The sequence below is a fragment of the Lepisma saccharinum genome (assembly GCF_977018435.1).
Source record: "Lepisma saccharinum chromosome 12 unlocalized genomic scaffold, izLepSacc3.1 SUPER_12_unloc_1, whole genome shotgun sequence".
NCBI lineage: Eukaryota > Metazoa > Arthropoda > Insecta > Zygentoma > Lepismatidae > Lepisma > Lepisma saccharinum.
In genome coordinates, this window is record NW_028142891.1 from 15,912,720 (window position 1) to 15,934,997 (window position 22,278).

Sequence of the window (22,278 nt, forward strand, 5' to 3'; positions counted from 1 at the left end):
AAAGCGTGTGGAATTACAAATCTTGCAGTTTTTCACATTATAATTAATGTTATCTTTATTATAAACATTATCAGCTTATGAAAATGTCGAGTATTTTAAAGTTTTCTTAAACACATACATGAACTACTAGATGTTCCGATATTTGGAAGGAACAAGTCCTATTTTGATTAACTTTGTAATACTAGGCTCTTCAATCTTGAAATGTTTCTGATAAACGCAAACATATATTTATAACGAATATTGCAGCACACTGTAGCCAACGTAGAGCTTGCGAAAGTTATTTTCAAATGGTTTGAAACGATAGGAAAAACATTAGGGCAATTTTAATAATCATACATTATTTAACTCCACCATACGCCGGAAAAAAGGAAAGAAAAAAAGAAGTGGCTGAGTGGAGACTCAAACATGGAATCAAAATGTCAGTCTGAGTTTATAAGTAGAACGCCTTAACCATCTACTCTAAATTTCTGTCTTCTCTTTCACTCACTCTCTCCACTCAATATGCTCTTCCAGTCTCGCTTGGCAGATACCGCGTGGCTCGTTTCGTCCAGCCACTTCTTGCAACTTTACATTTCGCAAGAGATCTGTTGACATATTTCCCCCACAAATTACAGTTTGGTTTATGGCCATGATACTTTTTACATCCTTACGAATGATTGTTGTAGCCTGTAGGAATGTAACAAGCTCCTACAAGCCAAAAGCTGAGTCAGAAAGACTGCCACGATGATCGACAGTGTTACAAACTGTGAAGAACTCGCGCCATTTGCAGTTTCACGCACGTCATTGTCGACATGGTAAGACATGTAATTACGATCAACACGCGTGTTGTTTATGTGACCAAACACCCAGTTGATATTGTGTTCATTTCTGGCTATATATGTGTTTTATGGGTGCGTGTTTCTGTGCACGCATGTTTGTGTTATTTTTTATTTTTTTTCAATATTCACTTTATGCAAAAATTCAGCAAAGTAATGTTTATCAAGTTGAAAATAATATATTTTATCATTTTTTGGAACCAATATATGAATCATCTTTCACATATTCACCGAGTTTCAGAAGATATCTGCAGCAATAGAAATATTGAGGAATGAAGCAGGAGCAAAGAATGTGTTGCAAAATTTATCAATTGTTTAGTTATTTGCAATTATTCATCAGAAATAAATACATCAATTACATATGTTTTGTAGCATCACCAAGACTTCGACGTACTGGCGATGCTACTTTCTCGCATGTGAGGTTTGCTACACTGCTCTGCCTTGTTGTCACATTGTGCAGATTTGGACTTTGAAATTTTCAAGTGTGGGCATTTTTTTTCGCTCATGGATGTACAATCACTTCTGTATGCTGTGCTTAGCACCATGCCATAAAGGCGTATAGGGGGTTTGGGGTAACGCCCCACACTTTCTTCATCCGGTTGTGAGGGGATGATGTGATCAGCATCATGCCCCTGACTGCCTTTACCCCCCAGGGTTTCCCCCAGTTACCCATGTCATTCAACGCTGGGTGGGCACCGGGGCCGCTTCCAACATTAGAAAAGTTCCATGATTTGAACCAGCCGGCAATCGAACCTGGGACCTTTAGCATGGTAGTCAGATGTGTTACCAACTGAGCCACCGTGGCCATGACATAGCATTAATAACATCAACTAAACAGGAACTACAAAATACAATAATAGAATGGCCCAGCTCAATACAAGATAGAAAAGTGATAGTGAACTCAAAGAAGAGTAAAGTAATGCATATATTAAATGGAAATAAGAGATTAGAAGTAAAATGACAAGGAGAACAGCTAGAACAAGTGAATAGATATGAATATTTGGGAACAATAATAACAGGAAAAGTAGAAGAAATAAATAAATAGCAGGGTTCTAAAAACAAATAAAATATATTACCAAATAAGTAATACAATAGTAGGGAAAAAGGAGGTACAAGAAAATACAAAATTAAGGATATATAAAACCATACTTATACCAACAATGCTCTATGGCATAGAAAGCTTAATGCTCCAAAATAAGCATAAAAGTAGATTAACAGCAACAGAGATGAAATACCTCAGAGTCGTCGTAGGAAAAACCAGACGAGATAGAATCAGGAACACTAAAATCAGGGAACAGCTACAAGTAGAATAAATTGAAGAGATAATAGAGAGAAGAACACTGGGCTCGTATGGCCATGTCATGAGAATGGGAGAAGAAAGAAAACCAAAACAAGTAATGAAAGCGAGACCAGAAGGAAGGAGAGGAAGAGGAAGACCTCAGATAGAATGGAAATGAACATCGCATTGGACGACCACATGTGTTGGATGACGGGGCCCTGAAAGCAGCCATCGAGGAGGACAGTGGTCTAAGTGTGATGAACTTGCAGAAAGGTTTCACGTTTCCGCCGAAACAGTCAGACTGCACCTGCATGGGATAGGGAAGGCATACAAGTTAAGCAAGTGGGTACCCCACACATTGTCGGCAGCCAACAAGGAACAACGAGTGACAACTATTTTGTCCTTGCTCACTCGGCACCTGAACACACCCATATTCGATCGCTTGCTCACTGGTGACGAAAAGTGGGTCCTCTATGACACTCCCAAGCGTACCAGACATTGGTTGTCGCCACGTGACCCTGTTCCTCACACCTCAAGAGCAGCTCTGCACCCAGGAAAGGTTATGCTCTCTGTATGCTGGAATTGTCGGCAAGTGGTGCATTACGAGCTCCTTCCACCTGGTCAGACCACCACTGCTGACCTCTACTCTCAGCAGTTGCAAAAGGTACACCGTGCATTGCTGCAGAAGGAGCTGGCATTGGTGAATTGCAAGGGTGTGTTGTTCCTGCACGACAATGACAAGCCACATGTGGCAAAGAGGACCCGGGAAACCCTTCAGCAACTTGGCTGGGAGACACTGTGTCATTCACCATATTCACCGGACCTTGCACCAACAGATTACCACCTGTTTCATTCCCTCGACAACCACCTCCGTAAGAGATCCTTCGCAAATGAGGGAGACCTGCGGAACACACTCACGGACCTCTTTGCATCCAATCCCGCCGAGTTTTATCACCAGGGTATTGTGCAGCTGCAGGAATGTTGGCAAAAGGTGTTGGATGCTGATGGAGATTATTTAAAAACCTAAAGGTAAGCGCCGTCCACTGTATTGCTCTTTGTTTATCACTGCTCTAGAACGGCAAGAACTTTTTTGGTTAACTTGTAGTTTTATCTAGCCCTAGAAATAAACATGCCTCTAATGATTTTAATTTTCCCAGCTGGAGGGAGCATCCCCCACGTTCCCCCACTTTTAACACTCCTGCTCCTCGAGATTCAGCCTTGTTACAAATTATAAATAATATTCTTTTATGATTACAAAAAATGGGAAATAAGTGAAGTATTCTCATTAAATCCAACCAAAATGCACATAATAGCAGTTTCTAAAAGCTGAAGAGCATAAAAAGATCAACCTCACCTTGATATAGCTGTTGAAGTTAACACAGAGTTCTTGCAACCCAGTTTTCACCCTCGAAAAGAGGCTGTACATCAACGTTAAATCTGAGACTCTATTCCCCTCCAGTAGGCTGTCCAGTCCTTTCTGGAGAATACTAGTCAGGTGTTCGCTGAGGAGCTGCTTTTCCACAGTATGTATAAGAGGCCACCTGAAATAGAGCAACATAATGTACCAAACTGGAAAACAAAAATCAACGGATGGATACAACTAAATTCCTAGCACACACTTCTTTCCAACTGACCAAGGCAGTTTATTAAGATAAAAACACATGGTAGATTTGTTTGGACTCATGACGTCAAACTAATGTTCATTCCCAGGAGAATTTTTTTTTCTTCAGAAATTCACAGAAAATACCATATTCCACCACATAATCATTGCACCCTGTTTTCTTCAGTCCAAAAATTGGTCTATAACCTTTCATTGGTAAATCGTCACATCTGTGCATCAGGTAACGAAACCACTGATAACAACACAGAATATTCGAACACAGCATGTTACATTTTGGATGCCCGTACTTCGTAACACTGTAGTATATTTTCTCAACATTTCAACTAAAATGCTTGCTAAACTGTCATGAATAAATGTGCGTAGATTTGGATTATCCATTTTTAACATGTATTCGTGAGTATTCAATGCATCCTAATATTGCACAAAAGACAGTTTAGTAATACATGTTTTTTTAAGTATCGGTAATATTGGTACCATTTAAAAAAAAAAAAAAAAAAAGAGCTTCAAATATTGGTCGATGCAGCGATGACAAAGCAAATATATTAAAAATATTGCTCTTTAAATATTTTACAGAAGTAAAGAGTAAGTCAGAATATTCGCATATTTAAGGGAAATAAGTGATACCATGAAACAGCTAGAAATATGCAAGAGATTCGCAAAGTTTAGCGCATTGAAAAGAAAACCCAGTCCTACCCCAAGGCCCAACCATCCCGCTATATTTCTTGTTGAGTGCAATGGTGTCAGGCGGCCCAGGTCATCGCAGTAGGTCTTCGAATCCAAGGTTCTTCAAGCACTTTTCCTCCGCTCTTGAAGGTCTGGTCATAAGAAACCTTTTTGTAAGCCCCCTTGCTTACAAACATGCACGGGTTTCTGTGACGTCATCAAGATGAAACATCTCAGAATGTACAGCACTGTAAAGCATCTAACGCTCTTATTTATAAGAGAAAAACACATATTTAAGAGTATCGCAATGCAACTTGCAACGAATATATGAAAGTAATGGTGCATACAAAAAAAATATAAGTAAGCAAAAGCATAAATTTCCCAATGGTTAGTGTTAGAAAGAACTGAAAAAAGAAAGCAGTTCTGGATCCATTGTATTTCTTTCATAGTATTTCTCCATTTAATTTTATTTTGAATCCTGCGGTTCAAATATCGATTTTCCAAAAAAAATGTTCTTGCTTTAAAAAACACGAAGTACTTCCTGTTGTTTGAGTTATCTATGCTTACAAACAAGACTGATCAAGCTTTTTGTTCTCGAGGTGACAGACATACTTATTCAGACAACCATTTTCCTAACATATCTTACTTCAACACCAGGGATGGCCAAAAATATCAGGATTCCGGAAAATTTAAAATCTCTATTCTGAAATTTTACTACTTTGGTTTCTGAGGGGAAAAAAATGGATCTGGCCATCTCTACTTCACACGTCACGTACGAACACTGTTGTTCTTATTATCATTGTAGGAATCCCCCCTGCACCGGCCTCGGTTGAAAAACTGACCCTGACGTTTGGGAAGTCTTGCGATGACTTCGTAAAAATGTCACCTTCGCCACTGCATAATATTTAAAGATAATACAGTTGTTGAAGACACAGAAGTTGCAGTACTCTTTTTATGCAAACGAAATCGCAGATGAATTACTGAACACTGTGACTTATTTTTAGTGTGTGAATGGTTCTGAAGAAAAGCAGTGATCATACTAAACATTGAGTGCATTTCTTTTCTGCAAACACCACTTAAAAAAGGCCTTTGTTTCTTCCCTCTTGTTACTATAGAATAAATTGAAAATAAAAGGCTGTAACTTCTCAACCAAAAATTGAAATTTTAAATGTAAGAATAAGCAAAAAGCACCATTTGGAGTAACATCCAACAATTAAGGGTCTAGGGGGGGAGGTGAGGGAAAAGGACCAAAGTTTGAAATTTTCCAAAAGTCGTAATTTCAGCACTTTTTTCCTCCAAAGTTGCAGCACAATCATTACATATACTCTTGGAGTAGTTTTTTTTAGTGCTTCCCTCCAACTTTAGTCCATCCAGCATCCATAGCGCCGACAATAGAAGCAAAAATTCCACACATTGTCTCGAAGCTGGTAACACTGCCACTTCATATAAAGTTGTTATTTTTTACTCAACACGCATCTGATTTCAACGAAACTTTGCACGATTGTAGGAATGTACCATCACTACATACTACATTTTTCATTCACTTCGCTCTATTGAGGGGGGCACAGTGGCGTGCCATATGCCAATTTTCTTCTTCCTCCTATAACACTAATTATTGGGAGGCACAATGTATAAATTTTACCTTCGTTAAAAGCCCTGTCTTTAAGAAAGAAAACAAAATTAATTTCATCTCTTTATGACAGTTTGTTTTCGAGCTACGATTTATTTTGTACTTCTCGACAACTTTGAAAAGGTGCCAGCTTCAATGGGAATATAGGTGCACGAGGTTTTAAGTCCACTTTATGCCCGGAATGCTCATCGGGACTGGACCTACAGTTTAAAGTGGGATCCATTGATTACAAGGCAATGACGTTACCACTACGCCACCGGGGGGCAAAAAAAATATATATGTAAGCCCCTCCAACCCCAAAAAACCCTGGGCACGCCACTGGCTCTAGTGTTCAAGAGAGATTATTCTTGTATCCACACAATAAGAGTTAATGTTTTGTTTATCAGAAGGCAGGCCAAGAACGAAAAGTTGCATCCTTTATGGTGGATGAGTCATCACTGCTGTCAGAAGAGATCTGCAAGCGACTGCCTTGGAACAGCCAGACACAACACTGGTGCTGGTAGCAGCCTCCCTCCAGACAGACTGGCACTAGTGGACAGGTGGCGGAATAGAAGGTTTTGCATATTTTAAAGATAAAGCACTTGTTAAAGACAAAGACAAGCTGGACTACAGCATTCATTTTTTTTTTAATCAGCAGCATGCTTATCCCCGAACCAAGTTGCAGAAAGAAAGGGGAAAAGATGAATGTAATGGACACAGGAGCAATATTTTCTATGCAGATAGCTGCATTAAAAAAAAGGCTACTTCATGAAATTATGGCATAGCCGCACACAGCAGTTGCAGATTAATGAGCTCTTGTGAGGGGAGATTGGTGACTTTTTTTTTCACTTGTTCCTCAACCAATACCAGATAACCTGGATGGGCAAATTTTTCTTACTTTTTCCCTCCAACAGCTAACATGGCAAACAAAAAGAAAGGAAAGTTTTCATAAGCAAGTTCTCCCCCCCCCTCCCCCGTCTACTAGGAAGGATTATGTAATAAAAGTGTGGGTAAAGAAGTGTGAACATACGTTTTTGTGGAGGGACACCTCAGTCACACTTTAAGAATGTGTTCAAACCCTAGAGAAAGCAGCATTTAGTGACTATCAGTTTGGCAATAGTGCATTGGTCCATGATCTTAAGGCAGGAGTTCAAGGTTGCATGGTGATTGAATGAGACTGCTTCAAAATCAAGGGAGAGGTCGCCTGTCATACAGAACAGCCTTCTGGCAAATGTGTCATCGGCAGGGTTTGGAAAACAAGAGTTACAGTAAATATAAGATCGAGATAAACGTCCTAATGTTCAACATGATTTTTTGCAGGGAATTGGCTGAACGGATTAAGGCTGTTTTATAGTGCTGTTTTTAAGAAGTGTGAGATTTCACTGCACGAGAAAATGAACTTACTTTGTGGTTGGATCCAAATAATGTAACAGTCTTTCATTTTCCTCATTTATCCTCTTATCCACATGAGCAAGATATTCAGGAACGTCATGTTCCTGCATTAAGCGCTGCCCTTCCGCAGCGTACAAGCATTCTGTTGCAACTAGGAACCTAAGGAGAAAAGAAAATTCATTATGCAATATATACAATGGATAGACATCTAGATTTGAAACAATAACAGGACCAACACAACAGTAACTTTGAAGAATCTGAATCAGATTGTGCTAAATTTCAACTATTTTATACTTGAGCAGTTCACTCCATATTTTACCAAATATTGTTAACTTCAAGCAGTGGTTCTTGACATAATCTCAAATTGGTTCTTCTTTTTCTTGTATGCTTGCATTGTAGAATTATTTGTCTTGTAGTTTACAGTTCTTACAAGCACAAAAACCCAAATTTTTGCATGACGTTTTCAGAGAACATACTGTCCCTTCATCAGACATTTATTTTTAGTAGGATTAATGTTACAATTGTAAGATATTACATTTATTACTGAGAGAAAGGAGAAGAGAAAGAGGAGACAGCAGTAAGCTAAGGGATGATGAAAGGAAATGTTGTAGAAGGGGATGAAGAAATAGGGAGAATCTGGAGAAATCATTTCGAGAAATTGCTGAATGTGAAAAAAGGAAAGGAACATGAAAAAGTCGAGGAAAAAGAAAACAACGAGGAAAAAAATAATCTCACATGCAAAGAAGTGGAGGAAACACTGAAGAGAATGAAGGGAGGTAGAGCAGCTGGAATACATGAAGTGTCAGTGGAAATGATACTAGGAGCAGGAGTGATTAATGTGCAATGGCTGTAGAGTGTGTTGAAAACAGTGTGGCAAGAGAGAGAAGTGCCAAGAGAATGGACAAAGGGACTAATAGTTCTCATATTCAAGAAAGGGGACAGAAAGGAATGTAAAAACTATAGAGGAATAACACTTAATGCCACTCAGCAAATGTGTATGAGAAAATATTAGAGAAAAGAATAAGGGAAGTAACAGAACTGAACCTGAGAGAGGAACAGTATGGATTTAGAAGAAGCAGATCAACAGTAGATCTGATATTCACCATAAGGCAAATGCAGGAAAGGTACAACGAGTATGGAAATGATTTGATTATGGCATTCCTAGATATAGAAAAGGCATACGATAGCATGGACAGAACAATCATTTGGAAGGCTCTAAGAGAGAAAGGAGTCTAGGAAGAGATAGCACATCCAAGGCCAACCAGAGTTGTGTGAAAATGCCAGTGGGAAGAAAGGAGTGGTTCAGTATAAGTAATGGGCTAAAACAGGGAAGTGCTCCTTCCACACTGCTCTTCATAATTACAATGGATGTAATTAACGAAGAGATGGGGAAGAAGATAGGAGAGGAAGAGATGAAGGCCCTCTTGTTCACTGATGACTTAGTAATATTGGGAAACATGGAAGAAGTAGTACAGAGACAGCTTGATAGTTGGAATGAGGAAATGAGAAGAGCAGGAATAGAATTCAGTGCAGAAAAGAGTGAGGAGCTAACAAGAAAACAGAGCCAGAAATGAACCAAGAATAAAGATGAACACGGAAGAGTTGAGGGTAGTGGAGAGCTTCAAACATCTAGGAAGCATAATTGAGAGAAGTGGGAGAATATATGAGGAGGTGAACAGAAGAGGACAAATGGGTGGTGGACTATATCAATGTGTTCGAAGATTAATATGGAACGGAACAGGGATGTACCTATGAAATGCAAGAAGGTAATATATAGGGTGAGGCAGTCAAACAGGAAGATTTAAAAAATTCACAAAAAGTAGAGAGCAAATATTATTTATTTTTTGAACATGAAAGTACTGTACACGAGTGGAAATTACTAGTGTACCTGAAAAATGTTCATTTTTTTTAATATGGTGTCAGTAAGATGGCATCCTTGGTTTTGCACACATTGTCGAGGAGTCTCAGATTGATTGATTGATTGAATTGGCATTTTAAGTTCACTTTATGCACAGTAAGGCTAATCAGGACTGGACCTACAGTTTAAAGTGGGATCCGAACCACTATGTGCCTCCACCAGGTATCGAACCCTAAGACCCCTTGATTACAAGGCAACGACGATACCACTGCACCAATGGGGAGACCTCAGAGTCTCAGAGTAAATCCGCCCATGATGTTGCGAGAGGCAATCAAATGGAAAGATTTCAGGAATGGCTGGCGAGCGTGAGAGTGGGGGCATGACCTTAAGTGGTAACACGGTGACTGTAAACGCTGAAAGTTTGCTGACATATTGGTAACCTTTTTCCTGCCTGCCCTCGATGACTATGACCCAGATGAAGAAACACTCTTCCAGCAAAATGGTTCAACTAGCCATACTGCCAGAGTGTCTATGGATGTGCTTAGACACGCATTTCGAATTCAGCAAGAGATCCACAACATTCCATTGGAGATGCTACGAAGCATCATGGGCAGATTTACTCTGAGACTCCGACAATGTGTGCAACACCAAGGATGCCATCTTACTGACACTATATGAAAAAAATGAACATTTTTCAGGTACACTAGTAATTTTCACTCATGTACAGTACATTCATGTTCAAAAAATAAATAATATTTGCTCTCCCTATTTTTTGTGAATTTTTTTAATCTTCCTGTTTGACTGCTGCACCCTGTATAACACTGCTATGTGCCAAGAATTCATTATGGAGCAGAGACTTGGACAATGAGAGAGAGAGACAAAAGAAAGATGCAGGCAGTGGAGATGAAATCTTTATATTAGGGAAGACTGGAAGGGATAGAATAAGGAATGAGGAGATCCGACAGACGGTGGGTGTGGTGAAGCTTCAGGACAGAGCAGATGAGATGGTTCGGACACATGAAGAGGATGGATGCAGAAAGACTACCAGTAAGAGCTTACAATGCACAATGAGTGGGAATAAGGCCAAGGGGGAGACCAAGATGTCGGTGGAAAGAGCAGATAGTGGAGAGTGTTAGGAGAAGAGGACAAGATTGGAATGCGTCGAAAGAGAGGATTGGTGGAAGGCCAGGAAAAAATGGAGGCGCTTGACTTCTATGCCGACCCAGCCAGAGGCAGGAAACGGTAAAGGATGATGACGACATTTATTCAGAGATGGGGAATATACAGGGATATAAAATATAATATGTTCATGTTCAAAAGAACAGGGGGTCCCCAAGTCAGAATGTAACACTTGCAATGCTTGTTACTGTGGTTAGGTTGCTTACCTTAAGTTAAAAAATAAACATATTTTAAATTCAGAAACATTTTATGTGTAAAAAGTGAAAATATTGGAACATTTTGCAGTGCTCCTGTAAGCCAGACACGGCATGCCACTGATGTAAGGCAAACATCAAGAAAAATGGCAATAAGATTATGCTTTAGACATCACAAACGGATTGTCGGCTCCCTCCATCGAAAAGAAACACATGATTAAAAAGATAAAGGTTTTTAAAAAGAGATACTGAAGGCACAGACGTAAATCTGTGGGAGGCTTCATTCGTTGCAGAAGAACACTGGAAGAAATTAAACAACAAGAATTGTGAATTATACACTCGCTATGGTGTTCTCTCTTTCACAAACAGGGTACGCCATGGCACTTGAAATTTAATTGTACAGATAGGATGAAGAATCTTTGAGGAAATGTTGATGATTTTGAATATCCTAATGATATTTGGGATCCACAATTAAAATTTGATAAGTTTTCAATGCTTGTTTCACACTTGTCATGTTTCAACAATGGAACATTATTGGCAAGATTCATTGTATAACTTCTTCCTATTTTTGTTAAAATAGTATTGCTGTATTGCATCTGGTCAGAACAAACAGCAGTTTACAAAACATTCTAATTTTACAAGAACCTACAGGGTGGCGCACGATATGATCCACCATTTGTTTTTTGTTTTTGTCAGATCTGAGATGAGGAATGATGTCATGTGTGCCACCAGCAGTTGCAGTAGTCATTGGAAATATCGTATGATAAAAATTGAAGCGTAGTGCATCCACCTGTCCCCAGGGGGCTAGAGTATACAACATGGCGGGCAAAGGAAGACTTACGATGGAACAGCGATCAGCAACTGTGCTATTTTTCGCCGAAACAAAGAGCATTGTGGGGACTCAAGAGGCGCTTTCGTGCACATTTCCAAACTCAGTGGACCCCCTCGAGTAAAATGATACACAAACTGCATGAAAAGTTTCTAGTGGAAGGAACAGTACTGGAATCAAAGCGTTATCGTCGAAAACCTGTGCGTTCGCCTTTGAATATTGAAGCCGTCCACGTTGCTGTGCAGAGAAGTCCTGGCAAATCGACCAGAAAAGCAGCAACACAACTTGGGATATCAAGACGTTCTACTCAAAGGATTTTTAAAAGTGATCTCCACATGTATCCGTACCAGATTACCGTGGTGCAAAAACTCACAAATGAACAGAAACAGAAGAGATTGACCTTCGCTAATTGGGCTGAGGGTAACAATGCAACACTGTACAACGTGTGGTTTTCTGACGATACGCATTTCCATTTGGATGGTGTGGTTAACAAACAAAATGTGCACTTTTGGGCAGCTGAGAATCCACGAGTGCTTCATGAAAAAGTTAGCCAAGCACCGAAGGTTATGGTCTGGGCCGCTATCTCCAGTCATGGTCTGATCGGACCCTTTTTCTTTGAGGAGACAGAAAACATTGAACGTTACTTGACCATGCTCCGCAATAGTTTTATTCCACAGCTTCTTGACACAGCTTTACTGTTCAATACACAGTGGTTTATGCAAAGCGGTGCAAGGCCACACACAGCAAATTTTTTGCACGACATTTTCAATCTTCGTGTAATTTCAAACAGATTTCCTTATCGTTTCGCTGGTGGATAATCCTGGCCCGCATATAGTCCAGGTCTCAACCCCTGTGATTATTTTCTTTGGGGCTTTTTGAAGGACAAGATTTTCGGAAAAAAAAACCTCAAGATTTAATGGAACTGCGGAGACTTATTGTTCAGGCTTGCAGTGAAATTACGGAACCCATGTGCCATAGGGTAATTGGAAATATTAGTGTTCGCTTGACTGAGGTTAAAAGTCAAAACGGTGGCCATATTGAGCATGTATTTCAGTAGTACGTTTTTCCAAAGTGTAACCTTTGTGTCATTTATGTTTCATTGAAAGATTCTTTATAATATAGTTTTTATTCAACAACAAAATGGTGGATCATTTCGTGCGCCACCCTGTAATTGAACGTGTGGAAATAAAGAAGATAAACATCATATTATAACTGAGTGCAAAAGATATATGTAAGAAATAGGACATTTTATAAAAGACTTATAAACTGTACAATACCTCTTCCACAATTCTTAGAATTGTTGATATTCAAACATTACCATACAATGGGATATACGTATATTATCTTTTTTTACAAAGTGTGGAATTTTAGTGTATCAAAAGTAATTTGGCAATACTGGAACACATTTTGGTTGTAAATAATGTAAACAAGAAAGAAAGGAATATAAAATATTATGTACAGTGTTCAGAAAGTGGGTGTACCCCCTTTATTTTCGACACTACAATGGTTATTGTTGAATGCTTGATCTGGACACATACCTGATACATTAAGAACCTGGAACATCGGCATGGAGACCGTCATTTTAGAAGAACAGCCAAATTCTGTACCATGTTCTGGCACACTTCGTGTTGCAAGTGAACTTCCAAGAAGACCCAACCTCATCTCTGGGGACTCATCAATGACAAGAGTCTAAAATAAACGGTATCACACAACACAAAGAGTTACGAGCAGCCGTGAAAAACATCTGCCAGAATATGGTGCAGAATTCTGCTGTGCTACGAAAGTGACAGTCTCCACACTAAAGTGCTGCATTGAGGCTTCTTTACTCTATTGTCTAGTAGTTCGCACGGATGACGCTAGATGGTTTATGGAATCGACCGTTTCTTTGCTCGAGCAAATAATGCTCGAACAGACAAATGATCGGTATACACTCGAAGTCCAGTAGTTAACGTAAAACCGTAATTTATCTGTGGCAGTGGTCCTTCAAATATGCTTCGTGAAGTGAAAGATGCAGTGAAATTGAAACTACAGTGAATATAGTCATCATCATTTTAAAAAGTAATTTAGTCAATCTTACCAATACATAGAAATATATGAAAATGGATAGATGATTAAGGACTGAAACTACCACCACAAATTTTACATTTGTACAACTTTTGTCACATTGAAATTATATTTGATATTCCATATATTCGACTGAATAACACTCGAGCGTGGGAGATTCAATCGAGTTTGAGCAAGCGAAAGTGGTCCAATGGAGTATTCTACTCCACACTGATGTTCTGGGCTCTTAAACCATCAGCTGTGTCCATATCAAGCAATTAACAAAATCCATCAAAGAGGGGAGGGAGGGGGTTCGCCCACTTTGTGAGCACTCTGTATAATAAGTAACTGTGGGAAAAACTGCAAAAGATGGTAATCCCAAAAATAAATAAAATACATTGTTTAGGGACTCTATAACATTAATGAAACTAACGATGAAGGAAGTGTGTGTTTTCCTGAAATGTTACAATCAAAATTTTTCTTTTCCGCTTGTAAGAACCAAAACTACAACACTAAAAATTCAGTTACATTGCACCAAAACTAAATCTACGCAATTACCTAACTATTTTTCTTACTTGTTTTCAAACGCGTCCTGGTAAATTTGAAGGTCTGACAGCATCCGAAGCAGAGACTTCAAGAGAGTCCTGTCCACCGTGTCTCCCTGCCTCTCCTTCTCAATTAACATTAACAGGCCTTCCACTGTCCGGGTCTGCACTAACTGGTTTAAGATTATATGATGTCTGAAAAGGTCCAAACCCATGTCCCTGGAAACAAACAGGTTACGTACTTTTAGTAAAGTTCATTCAAGTGTTACTAAAACTACATTGAGAATCACATCTCACTTTTTAAAAAATCCAGTTACTTTTATTTGCAGTTTCATGGTTACCAAATAACTTCTAAATGTATTTTCCCTGAGTTTTTCAGAATCCTCAAATTTTCATCAGGGTACTGAATACACAGTGTTACACACCGTGGCTGTGAGGTCTAAGGTGTCATGTTTTGGGGTCCGGCTACAGGATGCATGCAGGTTTGAGTCTCCTGGAGGAAGCGTACCAACTTTTCTCCTGAGATTTCGGCCTGTGTAGGGGTCACCCACCATCGTGAGGAAATTGGGGAGCTATGAATGAATAAAACCTGGTCATGGAAACGTACAACAATGACTTGGGGTTCGTCCTGCTGAACACATGTCACCCCATAACTGGTTGGATGATCTCGCCTCTGGTGGGAATGAGGCCAGCAGTGAGTAGGTAGACATTGGCCCTCACGGGCTGGTGTGGCATGGGTTATTATTATGAACATTACTGAACACAGAGTTCTTTACTATTTAAAATTTATGAAGGGACACTCAGAAAGAACACACACAAGCCAGGATTTGAACCCAGGACCGCTGGCATCGCACTGTACTGTGCTAACCACTCTGCCATGGAGGCTGGCTTCTTTATTGTTATTAGGAATGGGACAGTTTAATTGGTATTCTATTGGTATGACAAACATCGGTGTATGAGTTTATAAACAGGCTGTAATTTAGTGTAAAATCCAACCATTTTATTATTTTGGCGAATTAATGTATAATTTATATGGCATGGTTTTGTAAAGTATTATAATTCATAATTGTGTAAAAATACAACTAATAATTGTCTAAATATGCAGTTGTAAAGTGTAAATCACCAACCCTGAGACCTTCTGTAAACAAACCGTCTCAACGATTCGATGTATCACTGAACACAGAGACCTTCCCGCACGCATAGAACTCGCCATGTTGAAAGTGGGACTACTTCCTTGCTGTTCACATGATTAGAAAATAACCAATGTTATAAAATATCATTATGTACACAAATCTCTAAGCTCATTGAAAGTTACAATGCATATTCCTACAAAATGTTCACACTTATCTTGCCTTGCCATGTCACCAAGTTATTTTAGGAAGTGCACTATATTTGGAGGAATAAAAATCGTTATTAGGATGCTTGTCAAAGTTTCCAACCGCAAGAAATTTACGGACTTTCTTTGTCTTGTTTTGATCATTAAAATTTCGGTAACCACCAAACATCTCTAATTCCCTTATTTTCGTATTTTTCACATTGATACTTACATATTCTGCATTCGTAAGGATTCTTCTACTTCGAGTTTCGTTTTTTGCAGGCAAATAATCTCAATTTTCGAAATATCGAGTATTTTTATTTTGTTCGCTTTTGCTTGCGTTACACGCGATATGGCGGAGAAATCTTGACTAGCGTAGTCCATGATCACTGGTTATGCAGTGTTGCACCCTTCTTCATAGAAAAATACCTACTTTCGTGTTACTGATTTTGTATTTTTTCCAGGTTCAAAAACTCCACGAACCATGCACAGATAGACCCACGAACCATTCATAAATAGCCCCACGTACCATGCACGGCAAGGTTAGGTTAGGTTCTGTTGAAACTTAGTTAAATTTGTTTTTCAAAATTAGAAATTTTTTTTCGGGTTCGAAAACCCCACGAACCATTCACGGATAGCCCCACGAACCATTCACGGATAGCCCCACGAACCATTCACGGATAGCCCCACGAACCATTCACGGATAGCCCCACGAACCATTCACGGATAGCCCCATGAACCATTCATAAATAGCCCCACGAACCATTCACGGATAGCCCCATGAACCATTCATAAATAGCCCCACGAAACATTTATGGATAGCCCCACAAACTATTTACGGATAGCCCCATGAACCATTCACAGATAGCCCCATGAACCATTCACGGATAGCCCCATGAACCATTCATAAATAGCCCCACGAACCATTTACGGATAGCCCCACAAACTATTTACGGATAGCCCCATGAACCATTCACGGATAGCCCCATGAACCATTCACGGATAGCCCCATGAACCATTCATAAATAGCCCCACGAACCATTCATAAATAGCCTTAGAGATACTGGGCGAAAGAGGGGGGGGGGGGCATCAACCTCACATTGAGCACGCCACTGATCCTGTGCACGTCATGTTGTCGCAAGTTCGTAATCAGAAATGATGAACAGTAACTCACGTTTATTTACGTTCTAGAACTGTTACACAGTTACAAAACCGCATATTTGGAAACACTGACCGGTTGTTATGTCATGAAATGCTCGCAAATATTTGGTTCACGTAGTAGATGGACATCAAGGGAACAGCTTTCGTGCATCGGAGTGACATTAATGTCGAAAATTACATGATTTACCGGCAAAAAAAAATCGAGGTGAAAACAAACTTCCAAGACCTTCCTAAAGTATAAATAAAGCCATTTCGGTAAGTACTTTCTCCTGTAAAATTGAAGAAATACGTTTTGGGGATACAAAAATTTTACCTTTTGATCATCATCATCAATATATTTGTTGGACTTACAGCATTGCATATGGCTGTTTATGCCCATTATATATTTTATTTACGTAAGATACAATTTACATAAAATCTACAAACAAATTTCAAATACACTGCTATCTATATGAAACCTTAGAAATATACATTACCATGTTATATCATTTTGTCTAAAAAAAATGCAAGTAAAATATATTCAATTTGCATGCAAGAAAGAAGTCAAATTTATGGGAAATGATTACTGGTGCAAAGAGTTAACCATAAAGATGAAGCAATAAATACAAAAGAAAGAGCATTGGTTTTAAAGTGAGATGTCATTTGCAGCAGTGTATCCCATACTACAAATTGGCCGTTGTTTTGCCTTACATAATGAATTGTGTAACAACGCTGGATTTTCGTGTGGATTATTTTACTTCTATGAGTTTGCAATGCTTTCTGCATGGACGTGGTTTTGTTTACAGAAGGTCTCAGGGTTGGTGATTTGGACTTTAGTTCAAAGTTGCCTTTCAAAATACATTTATTAATTAAGGAGGTCAAAGACCTGCAGTTTTATTTGAGACCTCTAGAATATTTTTTTTGTGTAATATACATTCTTACAAAATGTCATTAAATAATTGTACACTCCTTAAAATTAATGGGAAAATAAAAAAAAATATAACAGTACCATTCTTATTGGGGGGGGGGCAGATTAATTGGTATCTTATCAGTATCTGCTGATACAGGCATATCGATGTATCGGTTTTATGGAAAAATTTACCGATAACTTTACCAATATATCTTTCAATTTCTTACACTAGTGTACCACTTTGGTATAATTTACATAAACATACAGCTTCCACTCTCGACAAGTAAATAAACATAAATCTTATATCAGTACTTTATCGATATCAGCCAAAATTTCATCCCTAATATTTATTATTAATGATGATAATAACAATCACAAAAAAAACAAAATGCTTGTAATCCAATTTTTTATCAGGTAGTTACACATGAAATGTTGGATTTGTTTGTTTGAATTGTTGTTTAGAGTCCACTTTATTCGCAGATAGGCTAATCGTGACTGGACCTAGAGTGGTATCCAATCCAATATGTGCCTCCACTGGGTATCGAACCCAGGACAAGCGATGATGTTACCACTACACCATCAGGGAAAACGTCGGATTTGGTAGTGAAACTTCAAACAGAAACTCAGAGGAAAGACACCGTTCGATGTTATACTTCTCCCAACGAGCATTAATGCCACTTTCATAGAAGTTGGACAATCTGGACTGAAGAGACTCCTCAAATGAGTTTCTCACAGCTGCTTCATTGGGGAACCTTTTCCCCACCAAATAATGGTCCAAAGAATAGTTGGATGGCAAGAAATCTGGTGAGTAAGGTGGATGCGGAAGTCTCTCATAGTGCAAGTTGTGTAGATTTTGCACTGTTGTTCTTGCAACATGGGGCCTCGCATTGACGTGAAGCACTAACATTTTATTTCTGTTAACAATCTAGGGTGTTTAACTAGGAATTTTTTATGCATTTCATCCAGCTGGGTTCAGTACTTCATTGTTTCACCCTTCTAGGGTGAAGGGTCTGTTTCGACAGGTGTTTTCGGACTTCATCAGTATCTAGCCATTGTGCAGAGTGCAAAATGTTTCAGTTTCGGGAGAGCAGAGAAAAACCCACTTTTAGTTGACATCATGTGTTGTTCAGTGAACTCATGGGGAATCCAGCTTCTTAATTTTTCCATGTTTTTGGAAGTGCTGGGAAACTGTGGAATAATGTGCACCCAATGTCACTGCTTGTCCCTTACAGTGAAGCGACTCCACTAGAGCTTGCAGTTCAGTGTTGTCAACGGCTGCTAATGGCTGTCCCCGCAGTTCACTTTCAAGGGTCATATCACCAGATGAGAATTCTCTGAACCGTCGTTGTATGATTCGTTCATTTACCGTGTCAGGTCTAAATGATCTGTTGATGTTCCTCGTTGCCTTTTCTGCGTTATGATAAAGTTTAAACTCGCAAAGAAAAAGTAGGTGCATTTGATTTACGTCCGTGTTGTGTCTACAGGATCACACGGCAAGCTAGCACTCAGCCGATTCCTTGTAGGGATACGTACGCGTCACTTTCCGTAACACTGGCACCACGTGGCGGCATTTTGGAATATCCAACTTAGGTCATCCCAAAATCAGACATATCATTTGCAACGACCAGATATTTGATGCAAAAAACTCACTAAAATGGGGTCAGTTGCAAACATACTGCTCAATGGGTTAAATCACATTTTCTCTTATGTTACAATCATTAAGAAGTTAAAAATTGTCAACTTACCAAATGGAATGAATGGCAGGATTTTGTAAAACATAAGTTCTATCTAAGTAGAGGAATATACTCCTAATCATTATCATTTGTCTACAGTGTGCTTGCCAGCATTCGTTCATTTTCTTTAAAAATATTAGCCGGTCCATGGACTCCGCCAGAAACTGCTGGATATTAGTTTTTACATGAGTTTCTGTTAAACCTGCATTAACAAAAAATAACAAAATTAACAAAGCGAACAGAATTAATCACTTTGTAACAAATAAAAAGTTCACTATCCTTCACAAATGTCTGCGTTACCACCATACACAAAAGATCCAAGATATTTCTTACAGATTAAGGATGTACATATAAACACTAACTCCCTCTATATCACTTTAAATGAACCTCTCCAACCCTGCTTTGGCCAGTCAGCATCCAATCGAGGAACAGAGCAGCTCATGCAATGGGAGAACCACATGAACTAGTGTGCTGCATGAAGATAATATTGCTTAAGTGCCCGATGCTTCACACAGGTTATGCTACTGTCGGATTAAAAATTATGGATACTCTAGTTTGGATTCCAATTAAAAATTAACCAATAGACCTACATAAAAATAAATTACATCAAAATTTAGTTAATTCAATTCTGTGTTAATCTATGCTGAAAATTATTTTCTTTCGAGTTTGTCTCCTGTTTTTTTATCGTCATGAGAACAAAATAAATGCAGTGTTTTTAAGTCTTGCAAACGAACGATCTCTTTGAAATCCCAGAAAGAAAAAATGGGTGGTCTGATTGTGATGAAATTTTAGTGTGGTGCAGGCAGAAAGGTTTTAATTTTCACATTTTTAAAATTTGTCAAAAAACAGTTCTTATCAATTTTGCAAAATTTCTTAGGATTGGGTATAGTCCTTCAAATAAAATATTGGTCTGTTTTAAAGCTCCTTGCATCTGTTTCTAAAACCCATGATCATTGTTAATTTGAATTGTGAACCCAATTATATACAGACTTTTATTCAACGGAGTAAAGATGTACGTAGTGTGTGACAACACCGCACACACTGAATCAGAGTAACAGCCTGAGGTTTACACAGTATAACAGAAATCACTGAATAAAATCTGTATAAAATCGCTCCCGCAATGTGAATAGACAATGATAATGCATTTTAAAAACGGATGCAAAGAGCTCTGAAACAAGACTAATGCATTTGTAGGACTAACCAATACCAAGAAAAAGTTGTTTGGCAAAATATAAAATAACGGTTTTTTGAGATATTTTGCAAACTTGAAAATTAATAATTGTGTTTAAAACCTTTCTACCTGCACCCTAATACAATTTCATAACAATTGGACAACCAGTTTTTGATTTACAGAATTTCAAAGATAGGGATTGTTTGCAAAATATAAAAAAAACGACCCTTTTTTGTTCTCAGGAGGATAAAAAATAGAATATTACGTATTAAAAAAAAAAGTATTTAAAAATACCAAAAGTTTGCCACAGGGTATGAAAGGATCGTGAAAGAGGAATTTATAATAGTTGCTGAAGGAATAGGGACAATTTTGGACGATAAGGAAGACAAGGATGAAGTAAAATGAAAAATTCACAATATCACTGAAGAACAGGTTAGGAAAGAAAAAGTTAGGAAAAAGGGGAATAATATAAGGGGAAAAGGACAGGATAAGAAGCATAAGAACTATATACCGCGTGAGGCACCTAAAAGTACCACCTGAAATAGCGAAGAAACCAGAAACAGTAGCGATGTGAGGTTTGCGGGAAACAACAATATCAAATGGGGCTCGTAAATCGGAGGTATGGGGTGGGTCGAAAAATATCCACAAATGGGGCATCTGGAGCAAAGTCATATTTTTTTTAATGGAACGATATACAATAACATGCATAATATAAAAGAGCACATGCAGAGAAATACAACGCCGTTGGTCTCATGCATCTACTGCACATAGGAACGAAGATATGGCCATGTGAAAATATGTAAACAAACTAACAAGTGGCCCACTTGACCGTCAGTACCACGGCATGTACAAGTATGAGATGTCGGAAGCCATTGGACAAGATGAAGACAGAACGTGTTAAAGGAAGAAAAAATACAGTAGACATCGTCAGCACCATGTATTTGACAGTGTTACAGCACAATGAAAATGACCATGACAGTATGTCGAAGAACCACTGCGTAAGAAGCGAAAACCTGTCAAAGTGTGTGTTCAAAGTGGTGGCCGTCAGCTGCGATACAGGCAACGAGGCGCCCACGCAAAGATCATTGCACAGAATGTAGCATCTCATAGGGAATGTCCCTACAGGCCGCAGTAATACGGTGTTGCATATCCTCTGGAGTTGTTGGCACATCCCGGTAGACAATGTCCTTCAGCTTTCCCCACAGGAAAAAGTCTAACGGTGTCAAATCTGGGGAACGAGCCAGCCATTTGACAGGCCCTCCACGTCCAATCCAACGATTTGGAAATGTATTTTCCACACATGCTGTAGCGCGTCTTGCACTGTGAGCTGGGCACCCGTCATGTTGGTACCACATGTCCCTCCTTGTCTGAAGTGGTAATCCTCCAATAGTACAGGCAGTTCATGTTGTAAAAACTGTATGTATCGGTCAGCATTCAGTGTCCCTTGTATAAAAAAAGGGCCAATGAGATGTTCACCCACACGTTCACACTCCATGGGCGCTGGCGTTCCACTTGGCGAAGCCAATGTGGATTTGTCACCGACCAATAGTGCATGTTCCTTAGGTTGACATTTCCATGATTGGTAAAAGTTGCCTCGTCAGTGAAGAGGATACGTGACAAATCGGGTGTGTCCTGTCGTAACAACCATGTGCAAAACCGAACACGGTCCACAAAATCATTCCCGTGAAGTTCCTGATGGAGGGAGATATGATATGGGTGAAACTTGTGTGTGTGCAGAATGCGCAATACACTTCGCTGACTCATCCCAGCATCCCTGGCAATTTCACGCGAGCTAATGTGCGGATTCACAGCAACAGCGGCGAGAACATTTGTTGCACCTGCCTCACCTGTAGTTGGCTTGTTCCACACACGTGCTCGTGGTGTTACACTTCCGGTGTCTCTTAATTTAGTAAATAACTTACCAAACAGACGTCGAGATTGCTGTCGTCTGTCCGGATATCTCTCTGCGTACACACGGTAGG

The 22,278-nt window shown here is 39.1% G+C and overlaps 1 protein-coding gene across 1 annotated transcript in view; it reads right to left on the reverse strand.

The window, feature by feature from the left end:
• Positions 1 to 22,278, reverse strand: part of Cul4 (cullin 4) — a 74,149-nt gene that overhangs the window by 34,748 nt on the left and 17,123 nt on the right. Inside the window, exons 3-6 of the mRNA XM_083115775.1 lie at positions 19,138 to 19,327; positions 14,058 to 14,246; positions 7,392 to 7,538; positions 3,449 to 3,635 (exon numbers count right to left, since the gene is read on the reverse strand). Of these exons, the coding sequence (XP_082971901.1) occupies positions 3,449 to 3,635; positions 7,392 to 7,538; positions 14,058 to 14,246; positions 19,138 to 19,327 (713 nt within the window). The remainder of the gene's footprint in view (positions 1 to 3,448; positions 3,636 to 7,391; positions 7,539 to 14,057; positions 14,247 to 19,137; positions 19,328 to 22,278) is intronic.